The sequence below is a fragment of the Pristiophorus japonicus genome, chromosome 5 (genome assembly GCF_044704955.1).
Source record: "Pristiophorus japonicus isolate sPriJap1 chromosome 5, sPriJap1.hap1, whole genome shotgun sequence".
Classification (NCBI taxonomy): domain Eukaryota; kingdom Metazoa; phylum Chordata; class Chondrichthyes; family Pristiophoridae; genus Pristiophorus; species Pristiophorus japonicus.
The window spans coordinates 153,257,153-153,284,138 of record NC_091981.1 but is presented as its reverse complement, the minus strand read 5'-3'; the positions used below and the strand labels follow the sequence as shown (position 1 = coordinate 153,284,138).

At 47.3% G+C, this 26,986-nt stretch overlaps 1 protein-coding gene across 9 annotated transcripts in view; it reads left to right on the top strand.

The window, feature by feature from the left end:
• phf14 (PHD finger protein 14) overlaps window positions 1-26,986 on the top strand; it is a 444,962-nt gene that overhangs the window by 173,994 nt on the left and 243,982 nt on the right. For all 9 annotated transcript variants that reach the window (XR_011593351.1, XR_011593352.1, XM_070881023.1 and 6 more), the window contains exon 7: window positions 16,515-16,652. Coding sequence is in view for 7 of the 9 variants with exons in the window: in XM_070881023.1 (XP_070737124.1) it covers window positions 16,515-16,652 (138 nt within the window). In the remaining 2 variants the exon portion in view is untranslated. The remainder of the gene's footprint in view (window positions 1-16,514; window positions 16,653-26,986) is intronic.

Genomic DNA, 26,986 nt, shown 5'->3' with positions numbered 1-26,986 from the left:
ATTTTACCCTGATTGGGCTTGCCAAGCCCGCCCTGCGAGGTTCCCGGCGAATTAAAAGGAAGGGGGTCTGATAACATAAGAAATAGGAGCGGGAGGAGGCCATTTGGCCCCTCGAGCCTGTTCCGCCATTTAGTAATCTGCCATCTGATCTTGGGCTCAGCTCCACTTCCTTGCCCGCTCCCCATAACCCTTCACTTCCTTATCGTTCAAAAATCTGTCTATCTCCACCTTAAATATATTCAATGACCCAGCCTCCCCTGCTCTTTGGGACAGAGAGTTCCCCAGATTTATGACCCTCTGAGAAAAGAAATTCTTCCTCATCTCAGTTTTAAATGGGCGACCCCTTATTCTTAAACTATGCTCCCCAGTTCTAGATCGCCCCCCACGAGTGGAAACATCCTCTCTGCATCTACCTTGTCGAGCCCCCTCAGTATCTTATATGTTTCAATAAGATCTCCTCTCATTCTTCTAAACTCCAATGAGTATAGGCTCAACCTGCTGAACCTTTCTTCATAAGTCAGACCCTTCGGGCCCAAGTTTTCACATGATTTGCGCCTGATTTTTAGGAGCAACTGGTGGAGAACGGACTATCTTAGAAATCGCAATTCTCCACATTTTTTTTTCTGCAGTTCTAGTCAGGTAGAACAGTTCTACTTTGGAACAGAATTTTTTCTTCAAAAGGGGGCGTGTCCGGCCACTGACGCCTGATTTCAAAGTTTCCACAGTGAAAACGTACTCCAAACTAAAGTAGAATGGAGCAAGTGAAGATTTTTGTAGAACTGAAAAAACCTGTTCTACACGTTAAAAAATCAGGCGCAGGTTACAAATTAGGCGTCCAGAACGAGGTGTGGGGGGAAGGAAAGTCATTAAATTCTATAATAAATCCTTATTTATACTTATACAAATATTATACAAATAAATCCAACCTGAATAAACATTTATAAGAAAAGATTAAATAAACCATCTTCCTACCTGTGTGAAAGTGCTTCAGGCAGTCCTTTCGGGACCGAAGGCTGAACGGGCCGGTCCGAGACTTCGGGCAGGGCCTGTCCCCAGCACCAGATTTACAGGTAGGTGGCGTTGGGTCGGGTCGGGGAGGTTCGGTTCGGTTCGGGGGGGGAGAGAGAGAGAGAGAGAGGGAGAGAGAGAGAGAGGGAGGGAGAGGGGGCGGGGGAAGAGAGAGAGGGAGGGGGAGGTCAGGTCGGATCCAGTCTGGGAGCGGGAGTCGGGTCGGGTCCGGTGGGGTCGGGTCGGGGGGCGGGAGCGCGGGTCGGGTTGGGTCCAGTCGGGGGGAGAGGGGAGCGGGAACAGGAGCGCGGGTCGGTCGGGGGGAGGCGGGGAGCGGGAACAGGAGCGCGGGTCGGGTCGGATCCAGTCGGGGAGGCGGGGAGCGGGAACAGGAGCGCGGGTCGGGTCCAGTCGGGGAGGCGGGGAGCGGGAACAGGAGCGCGGGTCGGGTCCAGTCGGGGAGGCGGGGAGCGGGAACAGGAGCGCGGGTCGGGTCGGATCCAGTCGGGGAGGCGGGGAGCGGGAACAGGAGCGCGGGTCGGGTCCAGTCGGGGAGGCGGGGAGCGGGAACAGGAGCGCGGGTCGGGTCGGATCCAGTCGGGGAGGCGGGGAGCGGGAACAGGAGCGCGGGTCGGGTCCAGTCGGGGAGGCGGGGAGCGGGAACAGGAGCGCGGGTCGGGTCCAGTCGGGGAGGCGGGGAGGCGGGGAGCGGGAACAGGAGCGCGGGTCGGGTCGGGGGGGCGGGGGCGCGGGTGTCGGGTCTGGTCCGGCGGCAGTGGGGGGCGGGGAGCGGCTGTCGGGTCTGGTCCAGAGGCAGGTGGGGGGGGGAGCGGGTGTCGGGTCTGGTCCAGAGGCAGGTGGGGGGGGGGAGCGGGTGTCGGGTCTGGTCGGGGGGGGGGGGAAGCAGGAGCTGGCCGTGGGAGGAGCCTTATTCACGCAGCCCCAGTGAGGCCATTCGGCCAGGGCTAGGGATTGCGTGCTTCGGGCCCCTTCCACACAGTTCGCCGCCTGGAGCTACTGCACTTGCATGCCCACTGTAGTAGCGTGCATGTGCAGTGGTCCCGGCACTGTTTTCAGCGCAGGGCCCTGGCTCCGCCCCCCCACAGCTCGTGCTGGCTGCGCCGAGGGCCAGAGGACCTGCAAGTAGGTGGAGAATACCGAGGATTTTTTTAGGCGCACTTTGTGGTGCGAAAAACGGGCGTCCAGGTCGGGACTGCGCCGTTCTAGGCGCGTGTGGAAACTTGGGCCCTTCATCTCAGGAATCAACCAAGTGAACCTTCTCTGAACTGCCTCCAATGCAAGTATATCCCTCCTTAAATAAGGAGACCAAAACTGTATGCAGTACTCCAGGTGTGGCCTCGCCAATACCCTGTACAGTTGTAGCAGGACTTCTCTGCTTTTATACTCTATTCCCCTTGCAATAAAGGCCAACATTGCATTTGCCTTCCTGTTTACGTTCTGTATCTGCATCCTAACATTTTATGTTTCATGCACAAGGACCCTCAGGTCCCTTTGTGCTGCAGCATTTTGTAATCTCTCTCCATTTAAATAATTTGCTTTTTTATTTTTCCTACCAAAGTGCATAACCTCCCATTTTCCCACATTATACTCCATCTGCCAAATATTTGCCCACTCATTTAGCCTGTCTATATCCCTTTGCAGATGATTTGTATCCTCCTCACAACTTGCTTTTCCACCCATCTTTGTATCATCAGCAAACTTGGCTACATTATACTTGGTCCTTTCATCCAAGTCATTAATATAAATAGTAAATAGTTGAGGCCCCAGCACCGATCTCTGTGGTACTCCACTAGTTACCGTTTGCCAACTAGAAAATTACCCATTTATCCCGACTCTCAGTTTCCTGTTAGTTAGCCAGTCCTCTATCCATGCTAATATATTACCCCAACCCCGTGAGCTCTTGTGCAGTAACCTTTTATGTGCATTTTAGCAAATGCCTTCTGGAAATCCAAATACACCACATCCACTGGTTCCCCCTTATCCACCTTACTCATTACATCCTCAAAGAAATCCAGCAAATTTGTCAAACATGATTTCCCTTTCATAAAACCATGCTACTCTGCTTGACTATTATGCTTTTCCAAATGCCCTGCTACTGCTTCCTTAATAGTGGACTCCAGCATTCTCCCATCGACAGATGTTGAGCTAACTGGTCTATGGCTTCCTGCTTTCTGTCTCCCTTTTTTAAATAGGGAATATAAATTTGCAATTTCCTATCCACTGGGCCCTCTCCAGAATCCAAGGAATTTTGGTAGATTACAACCAATGCATCCAGTATCCCTGCAGACACTTTTTTTAAGACCCTAGGATGCAGGCCATCAAGTCCAAGGGACTTGTCCACCTTTAGTCTCATTATTTTACCGAGTACTTTTTATTTAGTGATTGTTTTAAGTTCCCCTTTCCCTATAGCCCCTTGATTATCTATTACTGGGATGTTTTTAGTGTCTTCTACCTTGAGGACCGATATAAAATATTTGTTCAAGGTCTCTGCCATTTCCCTGTTCCACATTATTATTTCCCCAGTCTCATCCTATAGGTGACCAACGTTTACTTTAGCCACTCTTCCTTTTTATATACCTGTAGAAGCTCGTCCTTTCTGTTTTTATATTTCTTGCTATTTTACTCTTATAATCCATCTTCTCTCTCATTTTTTAGTCGCCCTTTGCTGGTTTAAAAAAACTTTCCCAATCCACTGGCCTCGCACTTATCTTGGCAACATTGACAACGTTATCTGATGGCACATCATCAGCCGGTTTCCTTAAGGGGCCCATGTCCACATTCATTTTGACAGTTGTGCTGTCAGTGTTCGACAACATGGAGCTGTGCAAACAATGGCAAACACTGATGAGCACTGCAGAAAGGTGCACGGCTGCACCCAGGCTCTCACATGACTCCCTACAGATGCTTATGGAGGGCGTCGCAGCACAGCCTGGTTGCATATTGCACAGGAGGGCACAAGTAAGGAATATCATCAGGAGGACCTTACTGCAGTGGCGCAAACCTTTCAATGATCTCTGTAGATCATGAAAGGTTACTGCAAAGCCACACTCAACTTCATCCTCCTGTGCCACTCATCACATCCCCATCACTGTGCTTTCCCTACCCTACTCCTGCACATCCATATTCACACCAACTTACCTTACACCTTCACCCATCCTCCTCTATCTATGTTATCACTTCCCCATCTCACTAGCCACCCCTCACACTCAGCCTCATCCTTATCCAATCATTCAAACTAATAACATACAAGGGTAGACACTTAGGTACTTCAGCGAATGTCTGTGTAAAGTTTCTGTTAATGTTTTGTCAAGCATTGAAATCTTTATTTTCACCACGTTGCCGCCTTGCTCAGATTTGTGTGTACCTTTGAAAGTGTCTTAGTGAGTTCCAGTGAATTGTAAGACATAACACCCCCTACCCCACCCCCCCCCCCCAATAATGATGAGTGTGAAAGGAATGGCTTGGACATTGTAGGGATGCTTTATGGTGCTGGTATGGGATGGTGCCAAACTGGCATATCATGTGGCAGCCAGGACTAACAAAATAATGGAGAGGGAAGATGGATTATGAAAATAAACTAGCACGAAATATAAAAACAGATAGTAAGAGTTTCTACAGGTACATAAAAAGGAAAAGAGTGGCTAAAGTAAATGTTGGTCCCTTAGAGGATGAGACTGGGGAATTAATAATATGTTGAATTGGTTTTCACTGTAAAAGACACTAAAAACATCCCAATAGTGGATAATCCAGGGGCTATAGGGAGGGAGGAACCTAATACAATCACTATCACTTAAGGAGTAGTACTCGATAAAATAGGACGCATTTATTTATACTGTCAAAATGGCCAACATGCTCCGCCCTTTATTTCTGATTGGTCCCCTTGGAGGATAAGCCACACCCTGAAGTTTCACAGGAACCGCCCATACCAAGGTCTTACTGACTTTGCAGACTGTAACTCGATCCACTTTGACTCCTGAAGCGACAGAGGACAGAGCTCCCCAGAAGACAGCAAGGGCCAGCCAAAGTGCCTTACCCCAGTCCAAGTGCATGCCTCCCCCACCAGAAGTGCCTTACCCCAGTCCAAGTGTATGTATGCCCCAGCCGAAATGCCATACCCCAGTGCAAATGCATCCCTCCCCCAGCCGAAGTGCCTTAGCCCAGCGCAAGTGCATCCTTCCCCGCCCCGCCCCCACCATAGATGGGGCATTGTGTATGGATTGTTAACAGGCTTATTGGGTGTGAAGTGGATATCATCCACTCCAACGATATCCCTTGTAGGGGGTTGGAAGAACGAGATCCGTCATCCCTGAGTTCCCTCCCCCCCTCCTCTCCCGATTTCTCCCCCCAACCTCTCACTCTCTTTCCCCCCCATCACCCTCCCCTCCCCAAACCTCTCATTCCTTCCCCCAGCCGCCTCTCTTTCCCCCCCCCGCCCCCCGGCAGCCTCTTTCCTCCCCCCAGCCCCCGGCAGCCTCTTTCCCTCCCCGGCAGCCCCTTTCTCCCCACCCCACCGGCCCCGCCTCCCTCTCCCCCGCCGGCCCCACCTCTCTCTTGCTTACCTCCCAGCCTCTCTCTCCCACGCCCCCCCAGCCTCCCTCTCTCTTTCTCTCTCCCACGACCCACCAGCCTCCCACTCTCTCTCTCTCTCCTACGCCCCGCTAGCCTCCCTCTCTCTCTCCCACAGCCCATCTCTCTTTCTCTCCCACCTCCCAATCTCTCTCTCTCTTCCTACCCTGGCCATCCGCCGCTCTCACGCCACCGCTGATCGGGTCTCACGCCTCATGTGAGGCTCGGGGCCTGATCAGAGGTTTGGGGCTCGCAGCTCAGCCGGAGGCCGGAGAAGCAGCCTCGTGGAGGAGCAGCAGCTCGGTCGAAGAACCCGTGGAGCAACAACGTGGTCAGACTGATCACAGGGCCCCCCTGCTCTCTCTCACTTAGCCTCTCTCTCGCCATCAGCACACTCAGGCTGCCTTCGGCCACGTTCTGCCGCCATCGGACCCCTCCCACTGCCATCGGGCACAGGCCTGCCGCCATCATAGAAACATGGAAAATAGGTGCAGGAGTAGGCCGTTCGGCCTTTTGAGCCTGCACCACCTTTCAATAAGATCATGGCTGATCATACATCTCAGTACCCCTTTCCTGTTCTCTCCATACCCCTTGATCCCTTTAGCCGTAAGGGCCATATCCAACTCCCTCTTGAATATATCTAACGAACTGTCATCACAACTCTGCAGAAGAGAATTCCACAGGTTAACAACTCTCTGAGTGAAGAAGTTTCTCCTCACCTCGGTCCTAAATGGCTTACCCCTTATCCTTAGACTGTGACCCCTGGTTCTGGACTCCCCAACATCGGGAACATTCTTCCTGCATCTAACCTGTCCAGTCCCGTCAGAATTTTATATGTTTCTATGAGATCCCCTCTCATTTTTCTAAACTCCAGTGAATACAGGCCCAGTCGATTCAGTCTCTCCTCATATGTCAGTCCTGCCATCCCGGGAATTAGTCTGGTGAACCTTCGCTGCACTCCCTCAATAGCAAGAACGTTCTTCCTCAGATTAGGAGACCAAAACTGAACACAATATTCCAGGTGAGGCCTCACCAAAGCCCTGTACAGCTGCAGCAAGACCTCCTTGCTCCTATACTCAAATCCCCTAGCTATGAAGGCCAACATGCCATTTGCATTCTTCACCGCCTGCTGCACCTGCATGCCAACCTTCAATGACTGATGTACCATGACACCCAGGTCTTGTTGAACCTCCCCTTTTCCTAATCTGCCGCCATTCAGATAATCTGCCTTCATGTTTTTGTCCCCAAAATGGATAACCTCACATTTATCCACATTATACTGCATCTGACATGCATTTGCCCACTCACCAAACCTGTCCAAGTCTCCCTGCAGCCTCTTAGCATCCTCCTCACAGCTCACACTGCCACCCAGCTTAGTGTCATCTGCAAACTTGGAGATATTACACTCAATTCCTTCATCTAAAACATTAAGGTATATTGTAAATAGCTGTGGTCCCAGCAGTGAGCCCTGCGGCACCCCACTTGTCACTGTCTGCCATTCTGAAAAGGACCCGTTTATCCCGACTCGCTGCTTCCTGTCTGCCAACCAGTTCTTTATCCTCGTCAATACATTACCCCCAATACCATGTGCTGTAATTTTGCACACCAATCTCTTGTGCAGTACCTTGTCTAAAAGCCTTTTGAAAGTCCAAATACACCACATCCACCCACTGGTTCTCCCTTGTCTACTCTACTAGTTACATCCTCACAAAATTCTAGAAGATTTGTCAAGCATGATTTCCCATTCATAAATCCATGCTGACTTGGACCGATTCTGACACTGCTTTCCAAATGCGCTGCTATTTCATCTTTAATGTTGATTCCAACATTTTCCTCACTACTGATGTCAGGCTAACCGGTCTATAATTCCCCGTTTTCTCTCTCCCTCCTTTTTAAAAAAAAAAGTGGTGTTATATTAGCTACTCTCCAGTCCATAGGAACTGATCCAGAGTCGATAGACTGTTGGAAAATGATCACCAATGCATCCACTATTTCTAGGGCCACTTCTTTAAGTACTCTGGAATGCAGACTACAGGCCCTGGGGATTTATTGGCCTTCAATCCCATCCATTTCCCTAACATAGTTTCCTGACTAATAAGGATTTCCTTCAGTTCCTCCTTCTTGCCAGACCCTCGGTCCCCTAGTATTTCTCGAAGGTTATTTGTGTCTTCCTTCATGAAGACAGAACTAAAATATTTGTTCAATTGGTCTGCCATTTCTTTGTTCCCCATTATAAATTCACCTGATTCTGACTGCAAGGGCTCTACGTTTGTCTTCACTAATCTTTTTCTCTTCACATATCTATAGAAGCTTTTACAGTCAGTTTTTATGTTCCCAGCAAGCTTCCTCTCACACTCTATTTTCCCCCTCCTAATTAAATCCTTTGTCCTCCTCTGCTGAATTCTATATTTCTCCCAGTCCTCAGGTTTGCTGCTTTTTCTGGCCAATTTATATGCCTCTTCCTTGGATTTAACACTATCCCTAATTTCCCTTGTTAGCCACGGTTGAGCTACCTTCCCCGTTTTGTTTTTACTCCAGACAGGGATGTACAATTGTTGAAGTTCATCCATGTGATCTTGAAATGTTTACCATTGCCTATCTACTGTCAACCCATTAAGTATCATTCGCCAGTCTATTCTAGCCAATTCACGTCTCATACCATCGAAGTTACCTTTCCTTAAGTTCAGGATCCTAGTTTCTGAATTAACTGTGTCACGCTCCATCTTAATAAAGAATTCTACCATATTATGGTGACTCTTCCCCAAGGGGCCTCACACAACAAGATTGTTAATTAGTCCTTTCTTGTTACACATCACCCAGTCCAGGATGGCCAGCTCTCTCGTTGGTTCCTCGACATATTGGTCTCGAAAACCATCCCTAATACACTCCAGGAAATCCTCCACCATACTGCTACCAGTTTGGTTAGCCCAGTCAATATGTAGATTAAAGTCGCCCATGATAACTGCTGTACCTTTATTTCACGCATCCCTATTTTCTGGTTTGATGCTGTTCCCAACCTCTCGTGGCCATCGGTCCCCTCCCGCCGCCATCGGGCCCAAGCTGCCCGGGCGAGAGTGAGTCGGAGCCTCAGGCGCCACGTGGATGTAATGATTCGGCAGAGACACCTGTCTGTCAATCAAAGTGCAGTACGAATAGTTAGTTCCTGAAAAGAATGCCTTGGGCAAAAAAGTGCAGTTTGGGCAGTGGGGGGGCGGGGCTGGACAGACGCCTGTCTGTCAAAAAAGTGCAGTACAAATAGTCCCGTAAATTAATGGGACTAAAAGCGTACAAGTCCCCTGGACCTGATGGGTTGCAACCTACGGTCCTCAAAGAATTGGCTGCAGAGATAGTGGATGCATTGGTTGTAATCTCCCAAAATTCCCTTGATTCTGGGGAGGTCCCTGCGAATTGGAAAACCGCAAATGTAATGCCTTATTTAAAAAAGGAGGCAGACAGAAAGCAGGAAACTATAGACCAGTTAGCCTAACATCTGTCCTTGGTAAAATGCTGGAGTCCATTATTAAGGAAGCAGTAGCAGGACATTTGAAAAGCATAATTGAATCCAGCAGAATCAGCATGGTTTTATGAAAGGGAAATCATATTTGCCAAATTTTCTGGAGTTCTTTGAGGATGGAACGAGCAGGGTGGATAAGGGGGAACCAGTGGATGTGGTGCATTTGGATTTCCAGAAGGCATTCGATAGGGTGCCACATAAAAGGTTACTGCACAAGTTAAAAGTTCACGGGGTTTAGGGTAATATATTAGCATGGATTGAGGATTGGCTAACTAATAGAAAACAGAGTCGGGATCAATGAGTCATTTTTCGGTTGGCAAACAGTAACGAGTGGGGTGCCGCAGGAATTGGTGCTGGGTCCTCAACTATTTACAATTGATATTAATGACTTGGATGAAGGGATTGAGTGTAATGTAGCCAAGTTTGCTGATGATACAAAGATGGGTGGGAAAGCAAATTGTGAGGAGGACACAAACAATCTGCAAAGGGATATAGACAGGCTAAGTGAGTGGGCAAAAATTTAGCAGATGGAGTATAATATAGGAAATGTGAGGTTATCCACTATGGCAGAAACATATAAGATAATGAGAGGGCTGGACAAGTTGGATGCAGAGAGTGTATTTCCACTCATAGGGGAAACTAAAACTCGGGGGCATAGTCTCGGAAAAAGGGGCTGCCCATTTGAAACGGAGATAAGGAGGAAATTCTTCTCTGAGGATTGTAAATCTGTGGAATTCTCTTCCCGAGAGAGCTGTGGAGGCTGGATATTTGAATATATTTAAGGCGGAGATAGACAGATTTTTGAGCGATAAGGGAGTAAAGGGTTATGGGGAGTGGGCAGGAAAGTGGAGCTGAGTTCATGATCAGATCAGCCATGATTTTATTGAAGGCTTTTGGGGAGCGGGCAGGGAAGTGGAACTGAGTCCATGATCAGATCAGCCATGATCTTATTAAATGGCGGAGCAGGCTCGACGGGTGAAATAGCCTACTCCTGCTCCTATTTCTTGTGTTGTGTGTACGGTGTTAAGTGAAACAAATCTGGATATGGTTAGGCCATTGCTGGCATCCTGGGCAGCAGTGTGCATGGGTGTTGATGCCCTGCGACCAATGCAGCATCAGTTGATTGTGGAGAAGGTTGGTGTTGATGTTGGTGATGCTGGTGTTGGGGCTGATCCTGTTGGGATTCTGAGAATCAAGGTGATATTTTTTCAATGCACCGATGAAGATGGAATAGATGGCAGGTGAGGTTGAGATGACAGAAGTGATCTGTCAATGGTGAGAGGTGTTATTCCAATGAGGTGACACTGGATAGAGAGTTTGCTCCAAACACTTTCGAGCTGCGTAAAGGTCATTTGGTCTTCTAAATGCAGTAAGCAACTGCTTTGATCCTTGGAAAGTGAAGACTATGAAATGGGAGGTTTCGTAGACCATTTGCAGTTGTCAGGTTAGTGAATCATTCGATGCTGACACAACACCCGACCGACTTGCCTGACATGATAACCGTGCTCTTAGGGACTTGTTTAAAAACCTGGTAAAATGGTAAAATCCTGCTTAAGTACCTTTTAATAAGCTTTTAACTATCTAAATTAGCTGACCCGCCGCTTGGTGTCGGGTCTGTTCAGGAATGACAGACCCGACACTTGGGAAACTGACAAGGCGATGGGTTTACAGCAGAATACCGACCCGTTGTCAATCTTTTTGATTTTGATAGCGGACTCTCCTCCAAACCCGCAGTCACAGGGCTGGTAAGATTCCGGCCATAATGCGCTATTGGTGTCAATGAACTATCCACCAATACCCTTGTATTTCTCCTCTGTGTTCTGTTATACTAGTTATACTACAAAAAAAATTCCATAAAACAAGGAAATAAGCAGTGGGATTATGAATGAATAGTGACTAGTATGTCACTATTCATTCATAATCCCACTGCTTATTTCCTTGTTTTATGGAATTTTTTTTGTAAATTGACAGGTCTGCAATTGGAACCTTCATTTAGTTCTGCAGAACCTGTTTGAACACACATTTATTTCATACATGTGAACTGTACCATTTTTGGCTTTTAAAACTTATGATTAGCGATATTTGATTTGGCATTCTGACATAATCTTTAGGACTTAACTGAGTTTTTAATCTAAGGTCACTTTCCAGGTTCTCCTGGGTCACAGAAATCCAAACTAGAATATTGTTTTCAGTATATAGGTGCTCATAGAATTCCAAGATGTATCTCGCACACAGCAATTTAGGCAAACTGGTGAGCTAAATGGATAGTTAAATGTGTCCTACCTTGTTAGCATTTTTAAGGAAGAATCCTGAAGCAGTTAGAAACAAGAAACATAGAAAATAGGTGCAAGTGTAGGCCATTCGGCCCTTCGAGCCTGCACCACGATTCAATAAGATCATGGCTGATCATTCCCTCCGTACCCCTTTGCTGCTTTCTCTCCATACCCCTTGATCCCCTTAGTCGTAAGGGCCATATCTAACTCCCTCTTGAATATATCCAATGAACTGGAATCAACAACTCTCTGTGGCAGGGAATTCCACAAGTTAACAACTCTCTGAGTGAAGAAGTTTCTCCTCATCTCAGTCCTAAATGGCTTACCCCTTATCCTAAGACTGTGTCCCCTGGTTCTGGACTTCCCCAACATCGGGAACATTCTACCCGCACCCAACCTGTCCAGTCCCGTCAGAATCTTATATGTTTCTATGAGATCCCCTCTCATCCTTCTAAACTCCAATGTATAAAGGCCCAGTTGATCCAGTCTGTCCTCATATGTCAATCCTGCCATCCCGGGAATCAGTCTGGTGAACCTTCGCTGCACTCCATCAATAGCAAGAATGTCCTTCCTCCGATTAGGAGACCATAACTGAACACAATATTCCAGGTGAGGCCTCACCAAGGCCCTGTACAACTGCAGTAAGACCTCCCTGCTCCTATACTCAAATCCCCTAGCTATGAAGGCCAACATACCATTTACCGCCTTCACCGCCTGCTGTACCTGTATGCCAACTTTCAATGACTGATGAACCATGACACCCAGGTCTCGTTGCAGCTCCCCTTTTCCTAATCTGCCACCATTCAGATAATATTCTGTCTTCGCGTTTTTGCCCCCAAAGTGGATAACCTCACATTTATCTACATTATACTGCATCTGCCATGCATTTGCCCACTCACCTAACCTATCCAAGTCGCCCTTCAGCCTCCTAGCATCCCCCTCACAGCTCACACCGCCACCCAGTTTAGTGTCATCTGCAAACTTGGAGATATTACACTCAATTCCTTCATCCAAATCATTGATGTATATTGTAAAGAGCTGGGGTCCCAGCACTGAGCCCTGCGGCACTCCACTAGCCTGCCATTCTGAAAAGGACTCGTTTATCCCGACTCTCTGCTTCCTGTCTGCCAACCAGTTCTCTATCCACGTCAGTATATTACCCCCAACACCATGTGCTTTGATTTTGCACACCAATCTCTTGTGTGGGACCTTGTCAAAAGCCTTTTGAAAGTCCAAATACACCACATCCACTGGTTCTCCCTTGTCCACTCTACTAGTTACATCATCAAAAAATTCCAGAAGATTTGACAAGCATGATTTCCCCTTCATAAATCCATGCTGACTTGGACCGATCCTGTCACTGCTTTCCAAATGCGCTGCTATTTCATCCTTAATAATTGATTCCAACATTTTCCCCACGACTGATGTCAGGCTAACCGGTCTATAATTACCTGCTTTCTCTCTCCCTCCCTTTTTAAAAAGTGGTGTTACATTAGCTACCTCCAGTCCATAGGAACTGATCCTGAGTCGATATACTGTTGGAAAATGATCACCAATGCATCCACTATTTCTCGGGCCACTTCCTTAAGTACTCTGGGATGCAGACTATCAGGCCCTGGGGATTTATCGGCCTTCAAACTCATCAATTTCCCCAACACAATTTCCCACATAATAAGGATATCCTTCAGTTCCTCCTTCTCACTAGACTCTCAGTCCCCTCGTACATCCGGAAGGTTATTTGTGTCTTCCTTCGTGAAGACAGAACCCAAGTGTTTGTTCACTTGGTCTGCCATTTCTTTGTTCCCCATGATAAATTCACCTGAATCCGACTGCAAGGGACCTACGTTTGTCTTCACTAATCTTTTTCTCTTCACATATCTGTAGAAGCTTTTGCAGTCAGTTTTTATGTTCCCGGCAAGCTTCTTCTCGTACTCTATTTTCCCCCTCTTAATTAAACCCTTTGTCCTCCTCTGCTGAATTCTAAATTCCTCTCAGTACTCAGGTTTGTTGTTTTTTCTGGCCAATTCATATGCTTCTTCCTTGGATTTAACACTATCATTAATTTCCCTTGTTAGCCATGGTTGAGCCACCTTCCCCGTTTTATTTTTACTCCAGACAGGGATGTACAATTGCTGAAGTTCATCCATGTGATCTTTAAATGTTTGCCATTGCCTAACCACCGTCTACCCTTTAGGTATCATTTGCCAGTCTATAGCCAATTCACGCCTCAAACCATCGAAGTTACTTTTCCTTAAGTTCAGGACCCTAGTTTCTGAATTAACTGTGTCACTCTCCATCTTAATAAGGAATTCTACCATGTTATGGTCACTCTTCCCCAAGGGGCCTCGCACAACAAAATTGCTCATTAGTCCTTTCTCATTACACATCACCCAGTCTAAGATGGCCAGCTCCCTAGTTGGTTCCTCGACATATTAGTCCAGAAAAACATCCCTAATACACTCCAGGAAATCCTCATCCACCGCATTGCTACCAGTTTGGTTTGCCCAATCAATATGTAGGTTAAAGTCACCCATGATAACTGCTGTACCTTTATTGCATGCATCCCTATGATGCTGTCCCCAACCTTACTAATACTGTTTGGTGGTCTGTACACAATTCCCACTAGCGTTTTCTGCCCTTTGGTGTTCCATAGCTCCACCCATACCGATTCCACATCATCCAAGCTAATGTTCTTTCTTACTATTGCATTAATTTCCTCTTTAACCAGCAATGCTACTCAGCCTCTTTTTCCTTTCTGTCTATCCTTTCTAAATGTTGAATATCCCTGGATGTTGAGTTCCCAGCCTTGGTCACCCTGGAGCCATGTCTCCGTGATGCCAATTACATCATACCCGCTAACTGCTATCTGCGCAGTTAAGTTGTCCACCTTATTCCGAATACTCCTCGCATTGAGGCACAGAACCTTCAGGCTTGTCTTTCTAACACACTTTGCCCCTTTAGAATTTTGGTGTAATGTGGCCCTTTTTGCTTTTTGCCTCAGGCTTCTCTGCCCTCCACTTTTACTTTTCTTCTTTCTATCTTTTGCTTCTGCCCCCATTCTACTTCCCTCTGTCTCCCTGCATAGGTTCCCATCCCCCTGCCATATTAGTTTAACTCCTCCCCAACAGCACTAGCAAACACTCCCCCTAGGACATTGGTTCCGGTCCTGCCCAGGTGCAGACCGTCCGGTTTGTACTGGTCCCACCTCCCCCAGAACCAGTTCGAATGTCCCAGGAATTTGAATCCCTCCCTCTTGTACCATTCCTCAAGCCACGTATTCATCTGAGCTATCCTGCGATTCCTACTCTCACTAGAACGTGGCACTGGTAGCAATCCTGAGATTACTGCTTTTGAGGTCCTACTTTTTAATTTAGCTCCGAGCTCTCTAAATTCGTCTTGTCGGACCTCATCCCGTTTTTTACCTATATCGTTAGTACCTATATGCACCACGACAACTGGCTGTTCCCCCTCCCTTTTCAGAATGCCCTGCACCCGCTCCAAGACATCCTTGACCCTTGCACCACGGAGGCTACATACCATCCTGGAGTCTTGGTTGCGGCTGCAGCAACGTCTATCTATTCCCCTTACAATTGAATCCCCTATCACTATAGCTCTCTCACTCTTTTTCCTGCCCTCCTGTGCAGCAGAACCACCCACGGTACCATGAACTTGGCTGCTGCTGCCCTCCCCTGATGAGTCATCCCCTTCAAAAGTACCCAAAGCGGTGTATCTGTTTTGCAGGGGGATGACCGCAGGGGACCCCTGCACTACCTTCCTTGCACTGCTCTTCCTGTTGGTCATCCATTCCCTATCTGGCTATGTACCCTTTACCTGCGGTAAGACCAACTCACTAAATGTGCTATTCACGTAATTCTCAGCATTGTGGATGCTCCAGAGTGAATCCACCCGCAGCTCCAGTCCCACAATGCAGTCCGTCAGGAGCTGCAGGCGGACGCACCTCCCGCATATGTAGTCGCCAGGGACACTGGAAGCGTCCCTGACTTCTCACATAGTACAGGAGGAACATAACACGTGTCCGAGCTGTCCTGCCATGACCAACCCTTAGATAAACTTAAGTTAGCAACAACAACGCTAAAGGTTACTTCCTGATATAGAAAAGAAAAAGAAAAACTACTTACCAATCACCAGCCAATCACTTACCCCCTTGGCTGTGACGTTGCCTTTCGATTTCTTTCTACTTTTTTGCCTCCCTGCTGCAGCTGCACCGGCTGGCCTCTTGTAGGCCTCACCATGCTGCCGCTCCGCCTCCCGACTCCCGACTCCCTGCTGGGTCTCCTCGACAAACGCTGGTCTCTTGTAGGCCTCACCATGCTGCCGCTCCACCTCCCGACTCTCTGCTGGGCCTCCTCAACGAATGCTGGCCTCTTGTAGGCCTTGCCACTCCGCCTCCCGACTCCCTGCTGGGCTTCCTCGACGAACGCTGGCCTCTTGTAGGACTTGCCGCTCCGCCTCCCGACTCCCTGCTGGGCCTCCTTGACGAACGCTGGCCTCTTGTCGGCCTCACCGCTGCCGCTCCGCCTCCCGACTCCCTGTTTAATGTCAATCCACTAGTTCCATTGCTGTTTTCGCTATCTCTTAAGTAAGTTGTAATTGATAGCATATGCAAGGCATGAGTTAATCCTCACTCATTCAATCAAAAATATTATCAAAGTTTAACGACAGATTGGTCCTAATAGCTGTTGTTTAGGCTCCTACACAAAGGTAACTGCCGTTTTTATTTCCATAGTACTTTCTTTTACCCCTGCAGTGTATGGAAGATGCAGAATAAAGACATATTATCTAACTTGTACGGTCATCATTTACATCTATCCTCCACACACTACAATCCAATGAATTGGTTTCCATTAGACCCTGCACGGTTACAGTTGTGGGTGTGTGAGTTAATGTTTAGTGGTTAGTTTTATTTTGGTTTGACATTTGGCACAATGATACAGGTCCTAGAGCTTTCATATGTAATAGTAAGTGTGTTGTACATGGTCTCCCATCTACCAAATCACAACAGTATTTTCATATGCGTGTTTGGTACATGATTTCTGCAGAATCTTTCAAGCTAGGCTATACTACAATGTTTGGAGGATTTCCCTGCTGATTTTCTTCTCTTGCTCATTCAGGAGTGCAGTTTATGTGAAGACATACGGTTTGCTCGAACTGGAGTATGTATAAGTTGTGACGCTGGTATGTGCAGAGCATATTTCCATGTGACGTGTGCTCAGAGAGAAGGGCTACTTTCCGAAGCTGCTGCTGAAGAGGTGAACCCATATTTACTATTCTTGCTTCCTGCTTTCCCCCTCCTTTCTTGAATAGCTGTGAGTAAAAGTCTGCATGGTAACTCGCTTCCCAGAAAATAGGTTTTTCTGTGTTAACTGCATTTAAATAAATAACATTTTGAAGAGATTTATGAAGTAGCTACATATTTCATCAACTTAACTGATCAGGACTGTTTAGACAAAATGGCTTATGGTCTGAATAAATGGAACATCTGTTTTTCTACATGTAATTAAAATGGGTAAGCCAAGTACTGCTGTTAGTTTTAAAATGTAATTTGTGTAAAAGAGGGAATGATCAAAAATTATGGATTGATTCCTTGATTCAGTTACTATGAACTATATCGCAGGTTAAAATATATTAAAAGCACCCATTGCTGGTGACCTAACTGTTTTACATTTAATGTCAGTAGCTAAGGATGTATTATAAGTATTAACTTACATATGTTGAAGGTCTCTTTAAAATTAGAATAGGTGTATGTTTAGTAACAATTGTTTAATTATAAAGTCAAATCAAAAACTCTTGAAATTCAGCAGTAAATTATTTCCTATTTTATGGGCTGCTCTTTGACATGTGCAATTTAATTTGAATGCACTCACTAGCCCATTTTTCATACTGTTAAGTAGTCGAGACCACTTCAGTGCATGAAGCAGCATATCTACATGCACGTAAGAGCTTATTTTAATGGGTTCCTGTATAGGACTTGATGTTGAAATGATGCTGCCTTTGTGTAAGAAAGACAGACTTGCATTTATATAGCTCCTTTCAAACTATCTGACCTCTCAAAGCCAAACTATCTGCTCTGCATCAATAGCATTCAGCAAACCATTATGTCAATGCTAAGAGAAAGCCACGTTTGATTTTTTTTTTTGAAAGGATAATTGTCCTCATGAAGAATAAGACTTCCTGCATTTTATTCCACTGTATAAATATATATAACATATGTTGAGTTTTAAGCTGTACAAACTTTAATGTTGAGAAGACTGTGACTACAATGTGATAAATCAGGGTAGATCTAATCGCTCAATGAGTAAGTTGCTGCTGTTTAAATATTGAGCCATGCAGACTAGAGACTAAGTGGAGTCAGGTGATTTCAGGCAGGACAAAATGGGAGAAGTGTTGTTAGCCTCATTGTTGCTGGGCGTAAAATCAGTAAGCTCTCCAGTTCTTGCTTGCTAATCCAGTGATGTCTCCTGAAAAGCACATGTATGTTAATAGAAACATAGACATAGAAACATAGAAAATAGGTGCAAGAGTCGGCCATTCGGCCCTTCAAGCCTGCACCGCCATTCAATGAGTTCATGGTTGAACATGCAACTTCAGTACCCCATTCCTGCTTTCTCGCCATACCCTTTGATTCCCCTCGTAGTAATGACGACATCTAACTCCTTTTTGAATATATTTAGTGAATTGACCTCAACAACTTTCTGTAGTAGAGAATTCCACAGGTTCACCACTCTCTGAGTGAAGAAGTTTCTCCTCATCTCGGTCCTAAATGGCTTACCCCTTATCCTTAGACTGTGACCCCTGGTTCTGGGCTTTCCCAACATTGGGAACATTCTTCCTGCATCTAACCTGTCTAAACCCGTCAGAATTTTAAACGTTTCTATGAGATCCCCTCTCATTCTTCTGAACTCCAGTGAATACAAGCCCAGTTGATCCAGTCTTTCTTGATATGTCAGTCCCGCCATCCCGGGAATCAGTCTGGTGAACCTTTGCTGCACTCCCTCAATAGTAAGGATGTCCTTCCTCAAGTTAGGAGACCAAAACTTTACACAATACTCCAGGTGTGGCCTCACCAAGGCCCTGTACAACTGTAGTAACACCTCCCTGCCCTTGTACTCAAATTCCCTCGCTATGAAGGCCAACATGCCATTTGCTTTCTGGTGAGTCTGGGATCAGGCTCAGCTGTGATGTCCCTCATGTTTGTGTAAAATTGACCACTTGAGAGCAGGGAGTGTTGTAATGGTAGACACTGGCGTATCATCTCTGGGATCTGGAGTTCAGTCGAGACTGATGTAAAATTCTTTTATGTCTGCTGCTTAGAAATGAATAGTAGTGGTTATGTTGCTGGACTAGTAATCTAGAGCCAGACTAATTTTAAAAATGTTTTTTTTATTCGTTCCGGGATATGGGCGTCGCTGCAAGGCCAACATTTAGTGCCCATCCCTAATTGCCCTTAAGAAGGTGGTGATGAGCCGCTGCCTTGAACCGCTGCAGTCCTATATCATTTTTTTTTTAAAAATAAATTCGTAGCCAATCGTTTCCAATTCTTTGTCAAGTCACAAACGCCAGAGGTCACCCTGCACCAGTCAAGGATCACTCTGCGCCAATGCTCTTAGCCAAAAGGCCTAGAGCCACTGCACCGTTCCTGGAAGTACTGCAATACCAGGTTCGTGCCATGGAGGTGGATGGGTCAGGTCCCCCACACACCTCCGTGGAGGTGGATGGGTCAAGCCATCCCAGCAGTCCTATATCATTGATTTGGATGAGAGGATCAGATGTTTGCTGATGATAACAAGCTAGGTAGGAATGTAAGTTGTGAGGAGGATGCAAAGAGGCTTCAAGGGGATATAGACAGGCTTAGTGAATGGGCAAGAACATGGCAAATGGAATATAATGTGGAGAAATGTGAAATTATCCACTTTGGTAGGAAAAATAGAAAAACAAAGTATTTTTTTAAATGGTGAGAGATTGGGAAATATTGGTATTCAGAGGGACCTGGGTGTCCGTGTACATGAATCACTGAAAGTTAACATGCAGGTACAGCAAGCAATTAAGTAAGCAAATTTATTACAAATTATGGCCTTTATTACAAGAGGATTTGAGAATAAGAGTAAAGACATCTTATTGCAATTATATCGGGCCCTGGTGCGACCGCACCTGGAATATTGTGTGCAGTTTTGGTCTCCTTACCTAAGGAAGGAAATATTTGCCATAGAGAGAGTGCAACAGAAGGTTCACTAGATTGATTCCTGGGATGGGGGGATTGTCCTATGAGGAAAGATTGAGTAGACTAGGCCTATAGGGCCTAAATTTCCTCAGGAGCTGCTCCGTTTTTTTTTGGAGCAACTTGATTTTTCTGGAGTATCTTTTTAGTTGCAATTCTGGCCATTTAATTTGCGTCAGTGTAAGTGAGTTAGTTAGGGATTTTTTTTTCAAAAGGGGGCGTTCCCAGCCACTTAGGCCTGTTTTGGCCATTTAAGCGAGATTGGCCAGCAAATAGTTGCTCCAAACTAATTTAGGCCAGCGTATGTTGCCACTTCTATCCAGACAGAAAAACCTAACCTAGAGTTCAGGAATTGGCGCAAGTAACTACATTTAAAGCAACACCAAGCACCAAACAAAGCAACAAAAAGTAATAAGCATTCAATAAAAAATAAAGAACTGAAGTAAATAATTAAATTAACAAATAAAGAACTGAAGTAAATCCTACCTTCAACTAAACTCGGCAGCGGCTGGCCGTGCGGGAGTCCCTTCAGCCTGGGATAGGTGCGGGAGAACGCGGCATCTGAATGGGGGGGAGGGAGAGAGAATGCTCAACGTGGCAGGTTGGGGATGCTGGGTGGTGAACGCGGCATCTTAACGGGGGGGAGGAGAGGGGGGATTTTTTGAGATAGAGAGAGACACACGCACGAAATGTATTCGATTTGGTCAACAAAATAACGCCACGAACCAATATTGGATTGGTGCCAGCAGCTGTTGGTTGTTTGCCTTGGTTCGTTCAAAGTTTGCTTTTCTGGCCTCAGCCAGCTTGGTAATTCAGCTTGCGCCAGGTCCCCATCTGACTCGCCCCCTCTTGGCCTGTTCCTTTGCTTTCACACGCTGCATGAAGCCGTCCCCGCTCTCTGAATGCTTCATGTGCCCCCCATGCACATTAACCCTGTTGACGAACATCTCCTGCCTTTGACTTGCCGGTTGACAATAATGCCTTCGGCAAGTTATGCTGTAAAGGTCCCAATCTTGTCATAAAATATTCAAGATACTTTAAATCAAAGCGTGTGCCCACACATTGGGGCCAAGTTTCGGCCTGAGTTGCTCCTGTTTTTTTGGAGCAACTGGTTTAGAATGGAGTATCTTAGAAATTGCAATTGTCGGCATTTAGTTTGCTCCAGTTCTAGTCAGTTAGAAAAGTTTCACTTTGGAACAGAATTTTTTTTCAAAAGGGGGCGTGTCCGGCTACTTACGCCTGTTTTCAAAGTTTAGGCAGTGAAAACTTACTCCAAAATAACTTAGAATGGAGTAAGTGAAGATTTTTGTACGCTCGAAAAAATCTTGCCTACACTTAGAAAATCAGGCGTAGGTTGCAAATTAGGCGTAGGGAGCGAGGTGGTGGGGGGGGGTGGGTGGTGAAGGGAAGTCATTAAATTCTACAATCATTCAGCAGTCATACTTATACAAATAAAGATTCAACCTGAATAAAAATTTATAAGCAAAGAAAAGATGTAAAAATAATCCATGTTCCTACCTGTGTGAAACAGCAGCAGCCTTTGAGCTGCTGTGCTTCAGGCAGGCCTTTCATGTTGGAGACAGCCAGGGGTGGCGTCAGTGTCTCGACGGCAGTCCCAACAGCGGCAGCATGCAGCCTTCGAGCTGCGGTGCTTCAGGCAGGCCTTCCTTCCGTCAGTGGCTGGCCGGCAGCCGAAGAAACAACACGCACGCAGCCTTCGAGCTGCAAGGGGGGTTGAGGCCATTCGGCCACGTGATAGGGGCGGCGTCAGTGACTCGACGGCAGCCGAAGATACAGCAAGCAGCCTTCGAGCTGTGAGGGGACTGAGGCCATTTGGCCACGGGATAGGGGCATCGTCAGTGACTGGACGGCAGGCAAAGACACAGCAATCAAGCAGCCTTCGAGCTGTGAGGGGGACTGAAGCCATTTGGCCAGGGACAGGGAGAGGCAGCCACATAGACAGTTTTAAACTTAAATTTGCAGAATGGGTGCTGTATTGACAACACCACGCATTATGCAATGGTTCGCCATCAATTCACTGCATAGGAGAGAATTGATTGGAGCTCACCGCACCAGGAACATCGTAGCCCGTAGGTTGATGGGCAGGAGACCTTACCCACGTCGACACTATCGAGCCAGGCGCTTGTACCTGGAAATGAGCGAGGCTGATTGTGTCAAAAGGCTGCATTTCCGCAGAGAAATTGTCGCTGAGACCTGTGATATGCTGAGAGCAGATTTGCAGCCCAGAAGCAGAACGCCAACTGCCTTGTCTGTTGCAGTGAAGGTAACAGCTGCACTTTCTTTCTATGCCTCGGGATCATTTCAGGCTACAACTGGAGATGTGTGCGCCATCTCTCAACGTGCAGTACATGCCTGCATTTACCAGGTCACGGCTGCACAGTATGCGCGAAGGAATGACTTCATCAATTTCCCAATGACCGCACAAGCGATCCATGAGAGGGCTGTGGGCTTCTTCAGGATTGCCGGCTTCCCAAAGGTACAGGGCTGCATTGATTGTACCCACATAGTCTTGCGAGTACCTGTGGAGGATTCTGAGCAGTACCTAAATAGGAAAGGTTTCCACTCTTATCAATGTGCAGCTCGTGTGTGACGACAAGCAGCGCATCATGTCAGTCGATGCGAGATACCCTGGCAGCACCCACGATGCGTTCATCCTACGCGACAGCGTTATATCTGCATGTTTGAGCAGCAGCCAGAAGGGCAGAGCTGGCTACTGGGAGACAAAGGGTACAGCCTGACCACCTGGCTCATGACGCCCATACGCGTGACACGGACAGAAGCTGACCTTCAATACAACATGGCGCACATTGCGACGCGCAGCATCATTGAGAGGACCATTGGCATATTGAAACAGCGATTCTGATGCCTGGACAATTCTGGAGGACAGTTGCTATAGTCTCCTCAGATGGTTGGTCACTTCACTGTTGTGTGCTGCATGCTTCATAACTTAGCCATCATGAGGCAGCAGGAGCTGGTAGTGGAACCAGAAGACCCACGTGAGGGTCCAGTGCATGATGATAATATTACGGAACAGCAGGATGTGGATGATGACGACGATCAGGAAAGCATGCAAGTGCCTGATGCCGGAGCACGAGGTCGGAGGAGGGCCGTCTATCGTGCCCATTTAACGATTGCTTAAGCCTTGCGCCAGCAGATCATCCGTGAACGCTTGAACTACTGATGCCTGAGGGCTCTGTGACCACTGTTGCGCATGGACATGTTTATTCTTTGCAGTTGTTCCTACGTTGTGTTGTGTTAATGGAACATGAAACAGTTTTAATGAAAAAATATTTTATTCAAAAGTTAACGTCACTGTAATAAAATATTTGTTGTATCAAACTATACTTTTTAATATGACTCTTGAAGATCACTTGAAAACCTTGAGATCACTTATAAGTTGTAAAGTTACAAAACTTACAAAACAGTTTCAATGTGAAAAATATTACACTCTGAAGAACACTTAAACTTCAGGATCACTTTTTAGGTGCAAAATTAAATAAGATACAAAATGTGAGAGCATTTACACTATAAGATCACTTAAAAACCATAAGTTGTAAAATTACAAAACTTACAGAACAATTTCAATTTGAAAAACTCTACTACAGCTACATCAAAAACAAGAACAAAAGCAGCAAAGAAAGGCTGCAACCATGTCTCATCCATATCTCAGTGAATGTTCTCGTCTTCATGGGGGTTTCATTTGATTGGCCGGGCTGTGTGCCCTTATTGCAGCAGCTACCTCAACCAGCCCCTCCCTGACGGCCTGTGCCGACACTTGCATGCCCTCCCTGATGGCCTGTGCCGTCATTTGCATGCCCTCCCTGACCTACTGTGCCGTCAGGTGCATTCCCTCGGACATTCCCTCCCTAAGTTCCCGTGTCATTACTGCTATTTCTCCCGTCAGGACCGTCAACTCTTCACCCACTGCACTGACGCCACCGATGAGTGATCGGGTAAGCTCATTGGTCTCCATACCCAATGCCCCAACTGAGCCGCATCTGTTGCACGCTGCATCTCAGGAGAGCGTGTCTCCAATCTCCTTCTCCTCTGCCTGGGTCTGCCTCGTGGCACCACTACACTGGGAGGCGCGGGCACGGATGGTGGGACGCTCGGTGTTGCAAGCGGCACCACTATACAGGGAGGCGCGGGCTGGGACTGTGGGACGCTCTGTGTTCCAGATGGCAGAACTAGAGGGAGAGACTCGGGTTGGAACGGTGGGACGCTCTGTGTTGCAGACAGCAGAACTAGAGGGAGAGGCTCGGGCTGGGATGGTGGGACGCTCGGTGTTCCAGACGACAGCACTTGAGTGCGAGCCTTGGGCTGGGATGTTGGACGAATGGGTGTAAACTGCTCCATGATATCAGCAGCAGCACTGGGACCCGCAGCGTCGGAATCAAAGCCATAGTAGGTGGAACCAGAACCTATGTGAGAGGGAGGCGCAGGCTCGGACGGTAGTGCACTGATTGTAGAATGCTGCATTATACCAGCAGCACCACTGGGACCCGCAACATCGGAATCAAAACCATGGAAGGTAGAACCAAAACCTATGCTAGGGGTTGAAACTCTGATGCCCCTTGATAGGGGCTCATAAACATTAATTTGGAAGCTCTCCCCGCAGACATTTCAGTCATCGCTGCCATCATCCAGTCTGGTTCGTCCGCATCTGGTTGTACTGGTTCTTGTTCTGTACCCTCAGGATCCTCAGGGTTGGCAGCAGCAGCAGCAGCAGCATCAACATCATCATCATCATGTTCTGCAAAATACATCAGAACAGTCAAATGTTTAACAGCAAGGGAGGTGGCCGGATGGGTGCATGAGTATTCTCACACATAGCAGGTTAGGCAGCAGATTGATTTGAAGGGCCACGATGCATTTTCAGGACTTACCCTCTTCCTTGCGTGCGGGTCCAGCTTGTGCTGTACTGATTGCTTTTCTCCATGTATGACTCATCATAGCAGCTACCCTTTTGTTCCAGGGGTGTCAGTGGATGCAGATTGGGCACGCCTCCTCCTGTCCGAGTTGCCTCCCTTTTGTTGTAGGCCAATTTCTTCTGCAAAGAGTAAAATATAACTTTTTATAGAGTGTGTCAGTCTGCAAGGTGGGACATACAGATAGCCAGGTTACAATTACGATTAAATTAAAAATGGGAAATATAACTTACACTAACTACTTGACCAAGGTTGTGCCATTTTTTTTTACACTGGCTTCCAGATCTCATGGTATGCACCACTGCGCAGTAATCTTCTGCAACTTGGTTCCAGCGTTTCTTCTTTTCTTTAGGTGGCACTTTTATGCGACCTCTGTTGCTGGTATCTAGCTCCTGCCATCTCTGCTCAATTACGTTGACTAATATCTCCACTTCCTCATGCAAGAAATTCTTTGTTCTTGGTGGACGTTGATCCATTGCAAAGTTGAATTGGCACTCTTATTTCTCAAAACACACAGTCCTTATTTTGCATGCACCAATGCAGCACCGGTTCTGCAAGTTTAGCAGTGAAAAGCTGAACTCACTGATTTCAGCAGGTGATTTATTCAACAGTGCTGCTAAAAGCACTCCTTCACACACAAAAATATCACAAAAAAGTCTTTCCAGGGGTCCAAGAGACAAATCTTCACTTTTCCTCCAGTCCCTTTAAAAATGGTCGAGTGCTAATGTTTGTTTCACACTGCGCGTGCGTGCACGCTCCAACGCGCACGCGCAGGGATGCCGGCACAACGTTGCCTCATTTGAATTAGACACGCCCCCCACTGCTTACAGAATCGGCGTGAGTGTCTGGCTCCGCCCCCCCGCTGTGATCTGCGCGCCGCTCCAAGCTGGCTTAGAGCTCCGAGGAGCTGGAGAATCTCGCAGTTTTTTTCCTGCGTACTTTTGGGCGCGAAGAACAGGCGTCCAGCTCGGGGCTGCGCCGTTCTCGGCGCGGCCCGAAACTTCGATCCATTGGCACAGCCACTGAAATAATGCTGCTAGGGCCATTGGGGGCCTGCTCACCTGAACGCGGCATCAGGGGAGCCCATTCGGCCAGGGCTAGAGGCATGCTTCAGGCCCCTCCCACACAGCCTGCAGAGATTCGGGCTGCGAGGAGATACTGCACATGCGCACACTCTAGTTTTCAGCGCTGCGACCTGGCTCCACCCTCCACGCGTTCTGCTGCGCTGCGCCAAGGGCCTGGATCGACCGGACTGCGGGGAGAATATCAAGGTAAATAATAGGCGCCGTTTCTGTGGTGCGCCGTTCTAACCCTGGGCCCATATTCTCTAGAGTTTAGAAGAATGAGAGTTGATCTCATTGAAACATACAGAATTCTTACAGGGGAGATGCAGGGAAGATGTTTTCTCTGGCTGGAGAGTCGAGAATAAGGGGTCAACCATTTTGGACTGGTAAGAGGAGAAACTTCTTTACTCAGAGGGTGGTGAATCTTTGGAATTCTCTACCCCAGAGGGCTGTGGAGGCTTACTCTTTGAGTATATTCAAGACAGAGATTGATAGATTTTATGAATATTGAGGGATTCATGGGATATGGGGACAGTGTAGGAAAGTGGAGTTGGGTTGAAGATCAGCCATAATCTTATTGAATGGCAGAGCAGGCTTGAGGGGCCGAATGGTCTACTCCTGCTCCTAATTCTTATGTTCTCATTGTGTTCCTTGTGATGCAGGTACTCCCAGTAATCTAGAAAATTTGAGTTCAAATCCTACCATGACAGTCTGAGAATTTATATTAATTTTTATTTTAAATCAGGAAATAAAAAATTGGTAGCAGTAAAAGTGTCCACGAAGCTGCCAGTCTCATAAAAATGTCCTTTAAAAATGAAAATCTGCTGTCCTGGCATGGTTTAACCGATATGCGAGTCCAGTTCCACACCTTGTTTCGAGTTGAATTTTTAAATGCTCTCTGAAAAATAGCATGGCAAGCCACACCATTGCACTAAGGATGGGCAATAAACGTCAACCCTGCCAGTGGCACCCACCTCCCAAGAATAAATAAAGGATCCCAAGCTCGTTCTCTCCCCTCCCTCCCTCTCTCCTCTCCCCACCCTCTCTATCCCTCCCCTCCCCTCCCACCCTCTCCCTCCCTCCCCTCCCACCCTCTCTCTCTCTCTCTCCCTCCCCTCCCCTCCCACCCTCTCTCTCCCTCCCCTCCCACCCTCTCTCCCTCCCCTTCCCTCCCACCTCCCTCTCCCCTCCCACCCTCTCTCTCCCTCCCCTCCCCTCCCCCTCTCTCTCCCTCCCCTCCCCCTCTCTCTCCCTCCCCTCCCCTCCCCTCCCACCCCCTCTCTCTCTCCCTCCCGCACCCTCTCTCTCTCTCTCTCTCTCTCTCTCTCTCTCCCTCCCCTCCCGCACCCTCTCTC